Source organism: Leucopleurus acutus (genome assembly GCF_964270905.1).
Source record: "Leucopleurus acutus genome assembly, chromosome: 18".
NCBI lineage: Eukaryota > Metazoa > Chordata > Mammalia > Artiodactyla > Delphinidae > Leucopleurus > Leucopleurus acutus.
Genome location: NC_139160.1, coordinates 64,844,975 through 64,862,491, shown reverse-complemented (window position 1 = coordinate 64,862,491; position 17,517 = coordinate 64,844,975). Strand labels below are relative to the sequence as shown.

The 17,517-nt window shown below is 36.6% G+C and overlaps 1 protein-coding gene across 1 annotated transcript in view; it reads left to right on the top strand.

Moving 5' to 3' along the window:
- UGGT2 (UDP-glucose glycoprotein glucosyltransferase 2) overlaps nucleotides 1-17,517 on the top strand; it is a 165,240-nt gene that overhangs the window by 100,545 nt on the left and 47,178 nt on the right. The window contains exons 22-26 of the mRNA XM_082859577.1: nucleotides 1,509-1,640; nucleotides 6,995-7,119; nucleotides 8,913-9,008; nucleotides 13,588-13,690; nucleotides 17,092-17,171. Coding sequence (XP_082715703.1) covers nucleotides 1,509-1,640; nucleotides 6,995-7,119; nucleotides 8,913-9,008; nucleotides 13,588-13,690; nucleotides 17,092-17,171 — 536 coding nt within the window. The remainder of the gene's footprint in view (nucleotides 1-1,508; nucleotides 1,641-6,994; nucleotides 7,120-8,912; nucleotides 9,009-13,587; nucleotides 13,691-17,091; nucleotides 17,172-17,517) is intronic.

Below are 17,517 nucleotides of genomic sequence, written 5' to 3'. Positions count from 1 at the left end.
GGAAGGATTTCACTTATTTGTGGTATGCTGATGAAAACAGTCCATCCAGAAAATGAGAAAAGATGAAACGGAGCAGAGCAAAGTGGGAGGATAGCTCTTGCGTAGCTAAGAGGTGCTGGGACCCAGTGCACAAGCTGTAAGTATTGGCTGAAGAATGGGGTAGATTTTTTTGGTGGTAGCAAGATGAGTACTTTACTTCTGATTGATTTTGTCCTCAAAAGAAGGTCAAGTCATTAGCTAAGTATTAGAATAGGCGTAGGTGCTCTTAGAGGTTCGAGGGTAGGGGAGAAAATGTCAAATATTTTTCTAGTATTCTGCGAGTGAGAAAGTGAATTAAAAACATTATAGTAAGATTTCTGAGGGCCCACTTGAGGTTGATGACCATAAATTGAAAGTGAGATCAATGTTGGCTGCATGCTTTTCTCCAGCTGTCCTAAAGCTGTTTGGATCCAGTTGCCGAGTAAGCAGAGATGTGTTTAACCAGAGTTGAGGTTTTGCCAGGTGAATAACTGAGGGGAAGCATCCAGGGGAGGTGAGCATGGAATGTTTCTGTCATAGTAAAGGGATCTGGGGTATAACTTGGTTAGGAGGAAAATGATAATATGGAAAGTGTGATGGATAGTAAATAAGTGGTAGGGTCAGTGGACTGAAGGGTTGAGTAATGGTTGGTCTGGTGACACTGGGATGAATGAGCTAGAAGGTCAGCAGATTGTGGTCAGAGAGGGGTTGACTGAGACAGAGGTTTTGGAAGTAAAGATCTAGAGCTACACTGTCTGATACTGTAGCCACTAACTTCATGTGGCTATTTTAAACTTAAATTAAATTTAAATTCAGTTTCTCAGTCATACTAGCCACATTTCAAGCACTCAGTACCCATCTGTGGCTGTGTGTTGGACAGCGCAGGGGAACATTTCTGACCTTGCAGGAGTACCAGGAACGTGATAGAAAGTCAGAATGTAAGGCCCTCCCTGGATCTACACCCAGGTGATTTGTATGCATATTAAAGTTTGATACACACTGAGATGGCAAAGATTACTTTTGTATTTCAGAGTTTAAATGCACTATTACTAAATTGGTTTCATGGGATTGGTATAATGGAATGAGCAGGGTATTTCTGTTTTAAACAATAATTTTTTTAATTGAACACACCAAAATGGAGGTACTGAATTCAGAATTTAATAAACATTGTATTTCATTGTTTAATGTTAAATTTTATTTAAATTGATGTTTCCTAGCATTTTACTAATCAGTAATCCACCCAAAATTCTCAAAGAATGAGTAGCAAACTGTATCTACTTGTAACAGGATTTACAGATATTGTAATTGCCTTGCCAAAGAAGGATTCTTTTTTTAAATGTGGTTTCAGAACAAAATAGTACATTTTAAAATCACAAATTAATATAATTTTAAATTTTATGCTAATATATTAAAGTAGGCTATGTTTAAAAAATTATTTAATGTATTTACTGTTCTCTTACTGGTTTTATCATTCTTAACTTATACCTTAGGGAATGGATAAAAATGCCTTTGAGAAAAAATATAATACCATTGGAGTGAATATTTTTCGAACTCACCAGTTGTTCTGTCAAGATGTACTTAAATTGCGTCCTGGAGAAATAGGTGTTGTCAGCAATGGGAAAGTAAGTAAAAAAAAGCAATTGCTCACTTTTCTCAGTGACACTGTGATACGGGGGTGTCAAGCGTTTTCTGTCACAACACACCTGATGCAACACACACAGAGGACGGTGCTCATGTGCTAGACATGCCAGACAGGTCTCAGCGTAAATAAAATGGCCACTGAGATGTCCAGTTCGTGGCACAGTACCTGTTTCTTCACCCCTCCCTCCCATTGGTGATAACATCGAATGCGGCTAAGGATGTTTTGGGGGGATAGCTTTTATAATATAAATATTAGAACAAACAATTTTGTATACATTACAACATTGTGATTGAGCACTGTTGTAAGTAGGTGTGAAAAGTACATTCTGACATCTTTTTCTTCTTGTAGCTTTTTTCTACAATTGATTATGTTAAATAACAATACTGCAAGTTTTGAACTATAAAGTAGTATTTATTAATATCATCTTTTAAAATCTATAGTAAAAATCACTCTTACTCCCACCATCCTAATAAAATTTATGATTAATAGTTTACTGTTTTACCATCTAACCCTTTTTTCTACTCTACATAGCCATGTCTGTCTTTTTAAATACATAATTGTAATGCTATTATATATATATAATTTTCTCTCATACTTTTTTCTCTTAGTATATCATAAATGTGTATATGATTAATTAGGGAGTTTTAATAGGTACATACAAAATTAGTGGATGATAGCTACTTATTAATATTTTTTAGTATGATAGTCTGGTTTTCTTTCTCAGGAATGGTTTAAGTTTTTAAAAATTGAATCTGGTGTTTAGGTATATTTAGAAATCAGCTAATGCAGTGTGTTTGGCATTATCTCTGCTTGAAGCATCAAATTACGTATCCCTAAATCCTCTTCAAAGCTGTAGTGTTTTCTCTGTTTTCTACATTTTTATGAGCTCTATTCACCTGCGTGCCTCATTCCTGTGTCATCATTCCCTTAAAGTTATGCTTATTTATTCCTTCTTATCTGAATCTATAAATAATAGAACTTGGAGAATAGTGAGGGACTCATATCCACAAGCATCCACAAATCACATATTTCCGCTTCAGTGTAACTGTTCTTGAGCTAATTGTGTTAGCTCCTAAAAATAGTTAGACGCGGGTTCGTCTGTGTACAGTGCTGTTTTACAATTGGTGACAACAGTTGCCATTTATTATTACAGTAATATAAAATATTAGTGAATTTTGATAATGAGCTCTGTGAAAGCCCAAAAATGGCATTGCTTTTTTTTTCAACAGTTGCTTTGGGAAGAAATCTAACTTTTTAGAACAGTTTTAAAGTATATGGCTACCTTCGGCTCTGTCAGGCATTTTAAGAGATAAAAAGAAAAAAATTACAGCCTGCTGTATCTGTTACGTTGCCTTTTGGTTATGTTGATACATTACGGAAAAGCTACCCTATGTTTTCTTTTGTCATTGTTTAATATAATTCAGATATTGTTATCAATATTAGTGATAACAAGTATAGTTATGTTCAACTTATTTCTCTTAGAACTGTTTTCTTCTCACTGCCCTTGAAATTGACAAAAGCATTCAGATGTAATTTTGCATCTGCCATGAACCAAACATTCTTCTAGAATCTGAGAGTGTAGTAGTGAACAAACATGTTTCTGTGGCGTTTACACTTTGGTGGGCAGGGACCAAAAAAAAATAGTGTCCTTACTGATAAAGTGTTATTTGGACAGAGAACCAAAGGAGGTGAGGGAGCGAGCCATGTTGCATATCTGGAAGGGGAACGTTCTAGGTAGAGGGAACAGTGAGTACAAAGGTCCTGAGATGAGCTCACATCTGTGTGTTCTAGGAACAGCAGGTATGAAGAGAACAGGAGAGAGGTACCTGGAGGCCAGGTCAGGTAGGGTTTTACTCTGAATGAGTTGAGAAGCCAATGGTTCTGGGCGGGGGATTGACATGAACTGACGTTTCATTTGGATCGCTAGTGGCTGTTACATCAAGGATAGGCTGTAGGTGTTAGGAAACCAGTTAGGAGCTATTACAGTAGTCCAAGTGAGATGTGATGGTGGCCTGGACCAGAATGGCTCTAGTGGAAGTAGGGAGAAGTAGACGTGAGATGTATTTTGGAGGATGACCAGGAATTGCTGACAGACTTACAGTGGGATGTAGGAGAACTACGTGAGTGGCAGAATTGAGCTGCCGCTGTTTTAAGGAAAGGAAGACTGCAGGAGGAGTGGGCTTGTTCAGAAGGAGTGGAAAGGGCAGATAGAGAATTCAGTTCTGGACGTATTAAGAGTTCAGTGTTCAGTTCTGGACCTCTGAGCAGACTGGTTGAGTTGACAGCTGAACGTATGAGTTAAATTCGGGGAGAGGTTGGGGCTAGAGATAGATATTAAGTCAGATGACATTGACTTTTTGTGTCGACTAATGGAAAATTGTAATTTTGATTAGCCTTTTATTTGTAGGACTGTGGTTTGAATACAAAAGTATGATATATTTGAAAATAAGTACTATGGTTTATGAACTATAATGTAATATTATACTGTGTCTCAGAGCAATGCTACGAAACACAATAATCATAACAATTGTAACAGATAGTTATAATTCTGAACCAGATAGTTTAATGATTAAAATAATTCTGACATTTTAGAATCAATCTTCATTTTGAACCTGTCCAAATATTTACGTTAGAATTGAAACATATTCAAAGTTAAAATTGTTCATAAATGATCAAACTGGGGTGTAATGATGATCTCATACTTTCTTACTGCCATGCTAAAGAATTAAAAATCTATATATTTTAAGATTAAACAAAACCCTAAATAATGCTATTGCTATAATTATATTTATTTTTATCATGTTACATATTTACAAATTGATGAAAGACGTGGTGTGGCAGAGAGAAGGGAAACAAACAAGGCCTTTTTGTTTTAGCTAGGCGAATCTGGATTCAAATTCTGGTTGCACCATTAATTGTATAACCTTTGCAAGACTTGGTTTCCTCATTTGCACAATGGAAAAGGTAATAGTCTGTTTTAAAGTTGCCAGAGAGATTAAATATACTTTTACACATAAAACACATAGAACAGCCCCAGACACAGAGTAAATTTTCAGTAAATATTAACTTCTGTTTTCTCTTTAAATATTTGAAGGCTATCATGGGAAATATGGGTACGTTTATAGATTTGATTTGCATTGTATTCATTGAGAGTCAGTATAGAATCAAGCCCAGTTGATCCAACTTCCACGAGGGGGGAGAGATTTTTAGCTCAGTATGTGGAAGAACATTCTAACAGAGTTTTCTAAAATTGTAATGATCTGTCAAATGAGGTAATGCATTTCTGTTATAGCAGTTATTCTGTATAACTGAAAAATCACATTTCCAAAACGTTGTAAAGATTTAAGCTCCAGATAGGTTTTATTGTACTATTACGTGATTTTCAAATTTAATGTTCCATTTCCCAATTTGGCCATTATGTGATTTTATACTCTTTAAGTTGCTTTATTCCACAAACATTATATTCATCTTTAAGTAGAAGAACTAAGACACAGAAGAACCAAGTTTCTGCTAGCTGTTTGACACTGAACTTACATAGGTGCCATAGAGCCGGTTTTCTGGTGAATTTAATCAGTAAAGATACCCAATCTTGTTCATCCCTTAGGAAAATTATTTGAGATTTTAGTTCCTTATTCTAAGTTATTAACAAAACTACTCAAGTCACTAGAAGCGGTATAGATAAAATTCAGCTCTTTCCCAGGCCTCTCCTATTCACAGTCAAAAAAATACAGCATTAAAAGTGCTTTGAAAGTTACCTTAAAAATGATAGCAAATCTTGGGCTTCCCTGGTGGCGCAGTGGTTGAGAGTCTGCCTGCCAATGCAGGGGACACGGGTTCATGCCCCGGTCCGGGAAGATCCCACATGCCGCGGAGCGGCTGGGCCCGTGAGCTATGGCCGCTGAGCCTGCGCGTCCGGAGCCTGTGCTCCGCAGTGGAAGAGGCCATGACAGTTAGAGGCCTGCATACCGCAAAAAAAAAAAAAATGATAGCAAATCTTAAGGAAATGAAATGTTTATATGTGTACTTTTAGTATTACAGTGCCCATTTTTTGTACTTTTAAGAGCCCAGGTTTTATGTTTAAAGTGAACATGGTATTTATTTAGCTGGATGCCAACATTCCAACTAATATCACCTTTGATGTGAGCAAATGAGAAAAGATTCAAGAGCTATACTTCAATTAATTTTTAGAAAATATTAATTGCAGAAGCATATGAAGGGGAAGTAAGAAAATTCACTGCAGGGCTTCCCTGGTGGCCCAGTGGTTAAGAATCCGCCTGCCAATGCAGGGACATGGGTTCAAGCCCTGGTCCGGGAAGATCCCACATGCTGCAGAGCAACTAAGCCCGTGCGCCACAGCTACTGAGCCTGCGCTCTAGAGCCTGCAAGCCACAACTACTGAGCCCGCATGCTACAGCTACTGAAGCCCGCGCGCCTAAAGACCGCAATGAAGAATAGCCAGCCCCCGCTCGCTGCAGCTAGAGAAAGCCCGCGTGCAGCTACGAAGACCCAACACAGCCAAAAATAAATTAATTAATTAATTTTTAAAAATCCACTGCAACCATTTCATTCTGGTTGACATGTTTTCTAGTTGTTTGTCATTAAGTCTAATTGTTTAGTGCATAAGACTATGTCAGCGCTCACCTTCTACATCAGGCTTATGTTAATAATTTTATGATGATGCACGTATTAGCTTTTCCAGAAGATGATAACGGTAGCAGAGTTGGGGTGGTTGTGGTGGGATAGCCATCCTGAGAAGTTCAGGTATCTGGGAATTTTACAGCTTCCCCGCTCTGTAGTTACTGGTTTAAAGCTAACCTACAAGACCTTGCTGTGCTCCAGGCAGTTTATACAGCATCAGTTAGATGAAGATTGGTTGGTGTTATTAAGTAATTATGGTTTTTGCTCTTTTATGCCTTGTTTATATATTAATTCATATCTGCATAGTGTAGACTACAATTTACAGATTAAATAGGAAAATACTGAAATTAAAAGACTTATGGAATATAGACAGTTGCTTTGATAACTTACTTTAGAATGAAAAGCTTTAGGTTTTTGGAAGCATTATGTCTCAAAGTAAAACTTTCAAATGGAAATAATTTGCTGATTTTTTTGCCACATTGATTTTGGTATTGATGCAAATGTTATTTATAATATCGAAGTGAGGAAATAGTTTTCTCTTGTTTCCCAGGGGACTTAGTAAATGGTGGGATTAATAGCCACCATCTGTTTAATCTCTAATCAATATTTGCTTCAAGAAATATCTATTTGATAAGAAAATACTTGTCCCAAATTGGTATCTTATAGAAGATATACAATAATATAACTGCTTTTAAGTTCTTAGGACCTTTAGATGAAGATTTCTGTGCAGAAGATTTTTACTTGTTGGAAAAGATAACATTGACTAATTTAGTAGAGAAAATTGAAGACATTGTTGAAAATACAGAAGTCAACTCAAAGAAGTAAGTATTTAAAATTGTAAGAGCAATTCATTTTAGAGTTTGGTATTTTGTATCCGATTTTTTCTTTTTAAGATTAGAAAATGTTTCAAATACACACAGAAGATATAATAAAAGACATGTAGAGAATATTAAAAAACAGATGATAACCATTTGCTCACCACTACCAAACTGTAGATGTTAATATTTCGTTTTATTTGTCTTGATTGTCCCATTCTCCTCCCTCCCTAAGAGGCAACCATTTTCTCAAATGTTGTGTGCATGATTCCCATATATGTGCTTATACTTTTGCTTCATATGTAAATATCTATTATTAGTGTTTGTGTTAAAGTCTTGACTTTTTTAGAGATATGCTATTATACATAGGCTCCTTTCGCAGTCTGCCTCCATAAGAGCTTTATCCATGTTCATGTATATAGAGGGAGCTTATTCATTTCAGTTTCTTTTTAGTATTTCATTTTGTGAATATACTGCAGTTCATTTATATACTCCATTACTGAAGTACAGTTAACTTGGCTTTAGTTTTTTACTATTATGTGAATGCTATCATGAACCTGGTTTACATGTGTCCTTGTACAATGTGTGAGTTTCTCTAGAGTAGACGAGTGTTGTTATTGGGCTGTAGGATAGATGTACCTTCGGCTTTACCAGATGTTGCTAAATTCTGTCCTTCAAAGGAGTTGCAACAATTAACACTGCCACCAGAAATGTATAAGTGTTCGTTTCCCCAAGTCGTCACCAATACTTGGTGTTACGCAACCTGTTAATTTTTCCTATCTGATGGATGTGAAATTGCATCTTGTTTTAATTTGCACTTCCTTGACTTCTAGTAAAGTTGAGTATCTTTTCATATGATTGTTTTAATTTATGTTTGCTCTTCCTCCAACGTGCCTACAATTTTATGTATTAGAGAGTGTGTGGCCAATAAATAAATACCTTAAGAAAGTTTACAAGTAGATTATGGTTTGGATTAACCCATTTATTTTATGTTTATTAAGTGGCCATTAAATGTAATGCTCTGTGAAAGATATGGTAGGTATTACAAATTAAAATAATATACAGTGTACAGGACCTGTAGTCCAGCAAAACATGTTATAGTAGAGAGATGCTGACAGTACTGACAAGGTTCTCAACCACTCTGACTCTAAATTTCTTTGTTTATAAAATGGAGATGCCTATCTTTTCTCTCTTTCTTTCTTTCTTTCTTTTTTTTTTTTTTTTTTGGTGGAGGGGGACATTTCTTAAAGTTCGGCTAACATTTTCTGTTCCAGCATATCATTGAACATATACATTTTCTCTATTATGGATTTTTTAATTTGGTTATATTTAATCCAGGTATTTATTTTGTACAATTTTAGTTTTCAAATGAATTTGAAACCGAAGAAATCTGGGCTTCTTAACTATATTAAAAGTTCTTTGAAAGTAGTTATTCTATCATTTAATTTTTGTTCTTCCTGCTCTTCTTTCTTTCCTACATGGGTCCCAGTGCTTGGATATATAACCAGCACTCAGCAAATATTGACTTGAATTAAATGATTCTCCATATTCTTATAGACACTATTAGGAACACTTATGTGTTTAAATATCATATCAATGATAAGAAAAAATAGGATGACTTTAAAAGCAGCAGTCATTTTACTTTGACAAATTATACAAGTTTGGAAGAAAGGTCATTTATATACAGTTTGTCTATTGGAGATATTTTACATTAAATTCCCCTTTCTTGAGACATTAATTGTGACATAAAATATGGACCTTTCTTTCCCCCCCAAAACTCATTTATCTTGTTTCTCCAGCCTGAGTGACCTTGTTATGAAAATCGATGCCCTTCTTTCCTCTTTACCTAAACATGCATCTCGGCATGATGTCACATTTCTTGAGGAGAATCACAGGTAAGATGTATTAGTGCTGTTTTTCTCCTGACACTGCATCCTATACTGAATTATGGTTACCGTGTGTATTCACAATATAGCAAAAGTTAAAGTAGAATTAAAAGTTGTTAGAGAATAAATGTATTTGACAAGATAGGGAAAAGAAATTTTAGTTAATTATATTCTAGTAAATAAATGGCATATATATATATATACACACAGATATATATATAGGATATGAAGTTTCAAGTAAGTTAAATCTAGTATGATTTGTCTTATTCTCATCTTTCTTCCACATTCAAGATCATTTGGAATTTTTGCAGTATAATCTTTACAAATAATAATATCTTTATATTCTCAATGTATAAAAGGCTCAGTTACTGAAGAATTCTGCTTAATAAAGTGTAGACATGTACAACAGAATATCCCAAACTGTGTTTTATGGAACATTACTCTGAAATGTTGACAGATATCTTCTGAGGGAGAAACTGTAGTCAAGTAAATTTAGAGAATACTGAATCTTTTGGGGTGGAGGAGTGAGATTTTCAGTGTGCATCAGCGTATTGACGATTATGAGATGTGGTGTGGCTAAAAGAAAACAAAAGAAAAGTTCATTTTTGGTAAACTCAACAGTTGGGTAACTTATTCATGGAACACTTTTTTTGTTAAAAATTTATTATTTCATAAAAATTAGGTTTCCAAAAAGAGCCATCAGAGAAATACTGTTTTAGAATAATAAACTAGTTTATAATTTTACTGTATAATACTTCCCCTCTAAGATATTTGAAATAAAATTCATCAAGTTCTATCTACATACATAAAATAATCTGAGTCCCCAGCAGGAACTTTTTTTTTTTTATTTAAAAATTAAGAACCACTTAGAATGGGAAAAAATAACCAGTTAGACATTATGCAGCTAAACCATAGACATGTTTTATTTTCTTTTTCTAATCACTGCTCTGATAAAGCTAAAATGAGACAAATTACTTTATCATAAACTTAAAATGGCTGACACTTCCTGCTAAGTTTTCTGATTTTATGGTAGGTGCAATCTTACATTGCTTCTGTTTACTGTATTACAAGATAACACGTTCTTTGGCTGTAGAAGGTCTATCTTTTGAGGTGTCTTCGCACGTGTATAGTAGTATCATTCTTAGGAAAAATTACTTTCTAAAGAGAAATTATCTAGCGCTATTGGGAATGAAATTTCTATTTTTTTCAGATAAGTGAGATTCAATACTTTTTTAAGTATTTTAAACACATTTAGTGGAATTCTTTTTGCAAACATCTTTGATTTCTTAAATACCATATGCTGAAATAATTTAACACAAATTATTCACAACTATCATTGCAAACATTAATCACTATACTGTTACACGGTTATGTTATATTTAGGAACTTTGATATGTTTGGAAATGTTTATTCCCACATTAAATGTCTGAAACATTTGATCTTTCATAGGTTATTGTTGTTGTAGTCTCTGCTTTCTTTCTTTAGCTCTCACATCAATCAACGTGTCCTGCTGCTTTTAAGCCTTCTTTTGTATGGAAGGATATGATGTGACTTTGTGACAGTGGTTTACAATTCTCCAGTTATTTTCTATTTATTTCTGGGGTATTGTTACAAATATTTATAAGTGGATATGTAGTATATGTGTATTGGTATGCATCTATGTTTATACAATAATACATACTCACCTAATGCCTGCCTTTTTTTAAATGCAAAGTCAGTAATCTTCCATTTTTCTGAGTTCATGTGTATAATTTAGGTATCTAACTTTTCCTTCTGTGTGTTTGCACATGTTGGTACGATCTATTTATCCACATCAACTTTGGTTGTATGTCATAGCGTGAGCTTTCTTGTCAAAAGAAAAAAAAGAACAGCTTTTTGATCCCAGTCTACCACTTACCTAGCTATGTGACCACTCTTAGCCTCAGTTTCTTAGTCTATAAAATATAGATGATGATCCCTACCCTTCAGGGGTTTTATGAGATTCAGGCCTACTGTCTTAAGTATAGTAGATATTTATTTAATGCGTTGTAGCTATGTGTATTTGTTACACAAATAACGAGGTGCTTCTCCCAACTTGGAAATAAGAGAACTAAGATTGAACCTGAAAGTTAAGCCATAAGATCAACTCGTATTAATCAGGGGAGAAATGTGAATACTTACCTTAAATGTAGGATCCATGTCAGCAAGACTTAATGATAATCTGATTGAAGGTCTTAATTTATTGAAGAAACGATGACTTTGTTGGATTTCGTTTGTGTTGGAAGCCTAGAAAAAGAGAGAAGCACATTAGCAATGCTGGGCTGTGTAGTCTGGGTCAGTCAGAGCAGTAGAATCACTGTTGCACACACACATGCGTGTGTGGTATATATGTGTGCATATGTATATTGGGAAGTGTATAGATAAGAATTTATGTATGTATGTATGCGTGAATGAATGAATTGTTATGGGATTTGACGTTACACAATTGTGGGAGCTGGTTAAGTAGTCTCTGTAAGGCTGTTGACTTTTGATACTGGAACTTTAAGTTCACAGGGCAGGCAGTTAGGAAGAGAGGTAGCTGTCAGGAGGGGAGAGAGCAAGAGACAGTTGTCAAGAGCAAGCTGGAATCCCACAGGTGTGGACTGAAACCTGTGTCAGTTGTTGTTGCCTCTGACCTTCGTGCATAGCAGGTGTCCTGCAGAAGATGGGAGCCCTGTCACAGTGCTAAACACACGTGCGTGCCCTAGGAGCCAGAGAGCAGAAGGAGGATCTTGGGGAAGGCAGAACCAGCGGGGGCCTCATGCCAACGACGTTGAGTCAGCAGATCAGTAACAAAGTGTGTGAGCTAGAGAATGGCTGCCGCCCCCTCCTGCCCTCCAGATACCCTGAGAATCTCTCTGCTGGCCCACCCACCAGAAACGTGAAGGAAAGGGAATTCTGGAAAATGTCGTTCAGCCTAACCAACACACATACTACACAGGTGATGGGAACTATGGGATTCTGATTCACAGAACCTCACAGGATTGGTAGTAGTCTGGGGGAAAAAACTTAAAGCAGCTGTCAACAGATGCCTACTTTAGCCATAGTAATGTCTCATGAAGCATATAGAAAACAACCACTGTTGACTAGTGCTACAAGTATGACAGTAATTTGTAAAATTTTCACCAAGAAAACTAAAGGAATTAACCATTGTAGGTAGTCTCTTTAATTTAAAACATCCGATTTGTAGCCCTAGTTTCTAGCAGCAATTATCTACCAGGATTTGTTGTCTGATTCTGACACTCCTGTTTAAACATTATTAACTCTTATCAACTGCATATAAAATAAAGTGTCTTTCATCTCTCTAGGTCAGAAGACCCACGTTTGAAGGGAATTTTACATTAGCTTTTATTTGATTGCTGAGAAGTTATTTCACTGCAGAAGTCTAGATATTTATAGTCTTCTTGTACCAAAGAAGACTAAGATCCCTGTAGTCTTACAGGGGTACAGTTTGATTTGGTAAAATCTTTTTACCTTTGTAATATGTAAGATATTTAATTTATACATCTCCAAAACAACTGATTTCCTATGTTATTGTAGTGTTAAAACAGTAATCAATTGGACTGTTCTGTACTTTTAATTAAATACATCCTTTAAACTTTTCATTAAATTAAATATAGAATGGATTATCTCCTACTGGCCTTTTCTGTGCTTTTAATGATTTTCCCAACATTTTCCTTTAAAGATTAGTCCGTCTTCTAACTTAGATCAGTGAAATTCAAAAACGGAAAAGGTCAGAGGGGAGGAGGTGTGGAGAGGATGACTTAGGTCAAAATAATATGAAAAATTTGGGTGTTTTTCCCCTGAGCTTTCCTGTTATAATACGTTGGGTTTTTAAAACTAGTAAGTTTAATAGAAGTACTGAATAGTTAATTCTGTCATTCTCAAATCTGAGAAAATATATTTAACACAGAAGCATCTTTGTTTTATTTATTTATTTATTTATTTTATGTATTTATTTTTGGCTGTGTTGGGTCTTCGTTTCTGTGCGAGGGCTTTCTCTAATTGCAGCGAGAGGGGGCCACTCTTCATCGCGGTGCGCGGGCCTCTCACTATCGCAGCCTCTCTTGTTGCGGAGCACAGGCTCCAGACGCGCAGGCTCAGTAGTTGTGGCTCACGGGCCCAGTTGCTGCGCGGCATGTGGGATCTTCCCGGACCAGGAATCAAAGCCGTGTCCCCTGCATTGGCAGGCAGATTCTCAACCGCTGTGCCACCAGGGAAGCCCCTGTTTTATTTTTTTACGTTGTGTGATCCATGAGAATTTGGGGGGCTTAAAATTATAAGGTTTTTTCACTATAATAGCATTGTTCTTTGAAGAGTTTTTAAAAATCATTCGTCCGTAATTTCTTACTTTCATTTTCTCTAATTCTTTGCAGCTTTCTAATTTAGTGAACGCAAACATTAAACTTTTAAATTTGCATTTTCTTCTGTGAAATAACCAGGATTTAATTTAATTTAATTTAATCCAGTGAAAAAGAAAGAAATTTATACGAATGTACGTAGCTAAGATTAATTAGGCAATTGAATAAACTTAACTGATCAGTGTTCATCTTATTTTCTATTTTTCTAGCATTATAAAGATAAATTCTCAGCAGAATGATATGTCCTTTGATGTCATTGCTATTGTTGATCCATTGACGAGAGAGGCACAGAAGATGGCACAGTTATTGATTGTAAGATATCATATTTTATTAAATATTATGTATATTTATTATATGATATATACTACTTTTATTTTGAAATATATAATCTTTTCAGGTCTGTTTTCAAGTATAATCAAATGTCTGCTCTTGATTCTTTCATACAGCGTTCTAAATAGATTGCCATATTTCAGTGTAGAAAATGAAACGATAGAGGTATGCCTATGGTGTTACGGCAGTACCAGGTCAGGTGTTAATGTGGACGTAATTGCTGTCCCCATCGCCCCCAAAATTCATATGTTAAAGCCCTATCCCCAATGTGACTGTATTTGGAAATAGGGCCTTGGGGAAGTAGTTAAGGTTAAATGAAATCCTATGGGTTGGGCTGTAACGCAGTAGGATCGATAGCCTTATAAGAAGAGGAGAAGAGAGATCTTTCTCTCCTCACAAACATGAAAAAGAGTTCATGTGAGTACACCACCACCTGGCAGCCATCTACAAGCCAAGAAAAGAACCCTCTCCAGAAACTGAACATGCCAGCACCCTGACATGAAATAAAGTTCTGTTGATCAAGCCACCCAGTGTTTTGTTAAGGCAGCCTGAGCTAACTAATACAAGCCTCTTTCCATCATCATCTTTCTTACCCCAGGTGTGGAGAATGGCTTCTGGAGAAGCTGATGTCTAAGCGTAATTAGTATAATAAGCTTAAAGTATAATAAGTAACATTAGCCAAACAGGTGAAGCTAGTGGAAGAAAGAACATGAAGGCTATGTTCGAGAGGTTTGGCCACTGTAACAAGAGCAAAGTAACAGTACCTTCAAGTCTGAAGTTGATTTCTGTCATCTCCCCATCCCACTGTAAGCCACCTGGAGTTGCCAAGGCAGCTCCACACGTGAGGGACTCAGACATCTTCTGTACTGTCCAGCCATCCTCATGAAGCAGCTTGTTTCCAGCAGTCTAAGATCACAACATCATCTCTGTATTTGTGCAGCGGGAAGGGGAGAACAAGGGCCCAACCCCAAACATATTCCATCCAGTTGCATCCGTCTGACCAGAATGTAGCCAGCCAGCCAGCCAGCTGCACCTGGTCACAGGATTCTTCCCCTAGGCAAGTCGAGGAGAATGAGTCTTAGGAGACAGAGAGCAGACTCTGAAAGGACATTATGTGGCTTATCCTTGTACTGAAAGTTGTAAAAATTCAAATTGTGATGCCGCTTTCAGTAGCTTAAATTTGAATAAGCTAGTTATGTTGGAAGGCTCTATTTTTTTTTTCTGATGATGTTTAAAATTTGGGGATACTTCTATTTGAAATTACTCAATACTGTTTTTTTTAAAGACACATCAAAAAATATTCCCAGAAGAGGAAACTATTTGTTCTTTGACAGTTTACTTTTGGAAACAGGCAAAAGTAATTAGATATTAAGCCTGGTGAAAATGTAGATGATCAAGCTGGGTCACACTGGTGTATATTCTATCAAAATGTTTCTCTCAGAAATTAGTTTGCCTTTTCAAATCAAATAGGAAAAATGGGTGATAGGTATCTGTTATAAATGCATTTATTAATGTGTACAAATAATTTTGGAAACCCCTTGCCATTCTACCTATTCAGTGTATAATCAGGGCAAACTTCATTCCACAGCTGATTTACTTGCCTCTTCTTTCTTTCTGCATTTGTATACCTTCAAACTTCAACTTCTTTAGACACACTATTCCTATTAGTCTCTAGAAAACAGAGATCAGTGATCATACCTATGAGGAATGGAGGTAGTATGATTCCCTGTTCCTATGGGGATTCATTATCCAAAAAAAAATTGCTTACCTCTGAAGCTTTTATGTAAACATAGAATTTAGGAATAAGAAGTATGGGTTATACAGAAATATAAAATATGGAATTGCATTCCAGTTTACATCATTGGTAACAGTAGCATACTTTGTTTCTGAGCAACTCAGAACCTCACATAACATATTATTTCTTACTATAGAGAAAATGTATGCTGTAAATTTGTGCTATAAAGCACAAATTAATTTACTGGAAAAAATGGTCAGTGTCTCATTTAACACTTGGAAGAAACAGTGGCTCAGCAGCCTCCGTTGTAGCTAATAGGAGTGATAGAATGGGAATTAAAACTCAAAGCTCTTAAATCCTTGGTCTGCACATTCTGATTTCTCCTCGAACCTGTATCCTTTCCCTTTCATGTATCTGTTCTATTCTTCTCCTTTTACCTATGTCCTTTGTTGTCTAATATCTTTCAAATCTTCACTGACTTGTTGCCTGTATGGAGGTGGGGACTATCAACATTAATAATTCTCCTACTTCAGTGCTCTCGGGCAGGGGTCCCCAACCCCGGGCCACGGACCAGTAGCGGTCCGTGGCCTGTTAGGAACCAGGCCGCACAGCAGGGGGTGAGCGGCGGGTGAGCGAGAAAAGCTTCCTCTGTATTTACAGCCGCTCCCCATCGCTCACAATACCACCTGAGCGCCACCTCCTGTCAGGTCAGTGGTGGTATTAGGTTCTCAGGAGCGCGAACCCTACTGTGAACTGCGCGTGAGAGGGGTCTAGGTTGCGCACGCCTTATGAGAATCTAATGCCTGATGATTTGAGGTGGAGCTGAAGCGGTGATGCTATCGCTGGGGAGTGGCTGCAAATACAGATTATCACTAGCAGAGAGGTTTGACTGCACAGAGACCATAATAATCAGTTGCTTACAGACTCATATCAGAACCCTACCAGTGAGTGGCAAGTGACAACAAGCTCAGGGCTCCCACTGATTCTGCATTACGGTGAGTTGTGTAATTATTTCACTATACATTACAATGTAATAATAATAGAAATAAAGTGACAGTGAATGCAATGTACTTGGATCATTCCAAAACTACCCCCCACCCCGGTCTGTGGAAAAATTGTCTTCCACGAAACCAGTCCCTGTTGCCAAAAAGGTTGGTGACCGCTGCTCTAGGGAAATAAAAAGAAAAGAGAGTATTTTATCTGTATGTAGCCAAGACCTTCCTACATTTTCTACAGTGTAGATGAAATTCCAAAAGGATCAGGGCACCCTTGCCATTGTTGTTGTGAGGTCACCACTTTGTCTTTCAAGTCAAGGTTCTAATGATTATTTTACTTATTCTTCAGTAGTAAGGAAATTTGGATACCAGTAAAGAAAGTCACACTAGGCAAAAGGCAGGCAGCATAACCTTTGGGCAGTGAAATCAACTGTGTGGATTCAAATCTTACTTCTGCCATGACTTGCTGTGTGATCTTGGGCAAATTACTACATCTGTCTGTGCCTCAGCTGTGTAAAAGTAGCTACCTCAAAAGGATGTTGTGCGAATCAGATGAGATAACGGATGTCAGGTATTAATGTAGTAGCTGGTAGATAGTAAATGCTCCGTAAGTGTTGGCTATTAATTTCAAATATGGAAATTTTTTCTAACAGGTACTTGGCAAGATTATCAACATGAAGATAAAATTGTTCATGAACTGTAGGGGTAAGCTTTCAGAAGCCCCTTTAAAGAGGTGGGTCTACGTGAACATAATTTCATTTTGAAAGATTTGCAAATGCTAAAAGGAAAAAAAGGAACATAATTACTGCATCTGTTGTTTTTGTCTTCACAAAATGTTTAACTGAAATAGATCAGAAGATCAGAGATAACTTATTAACCTTAACTGATATAAAACTAAAGTAACCTAACCAGTAAAATTGACCCAATCTAATTACAGAATTTACATGGATTTGTGTTCATCCATGGATGTTTTTAAAAATGTGATCTAGGAATACCTATTTAGACGTATACAGTGTGGGGCTTCCCTGGTGGCGCAGTGGTTGAGAATCCGCCTGCCGATGCGGGGGACACGGGGGTTT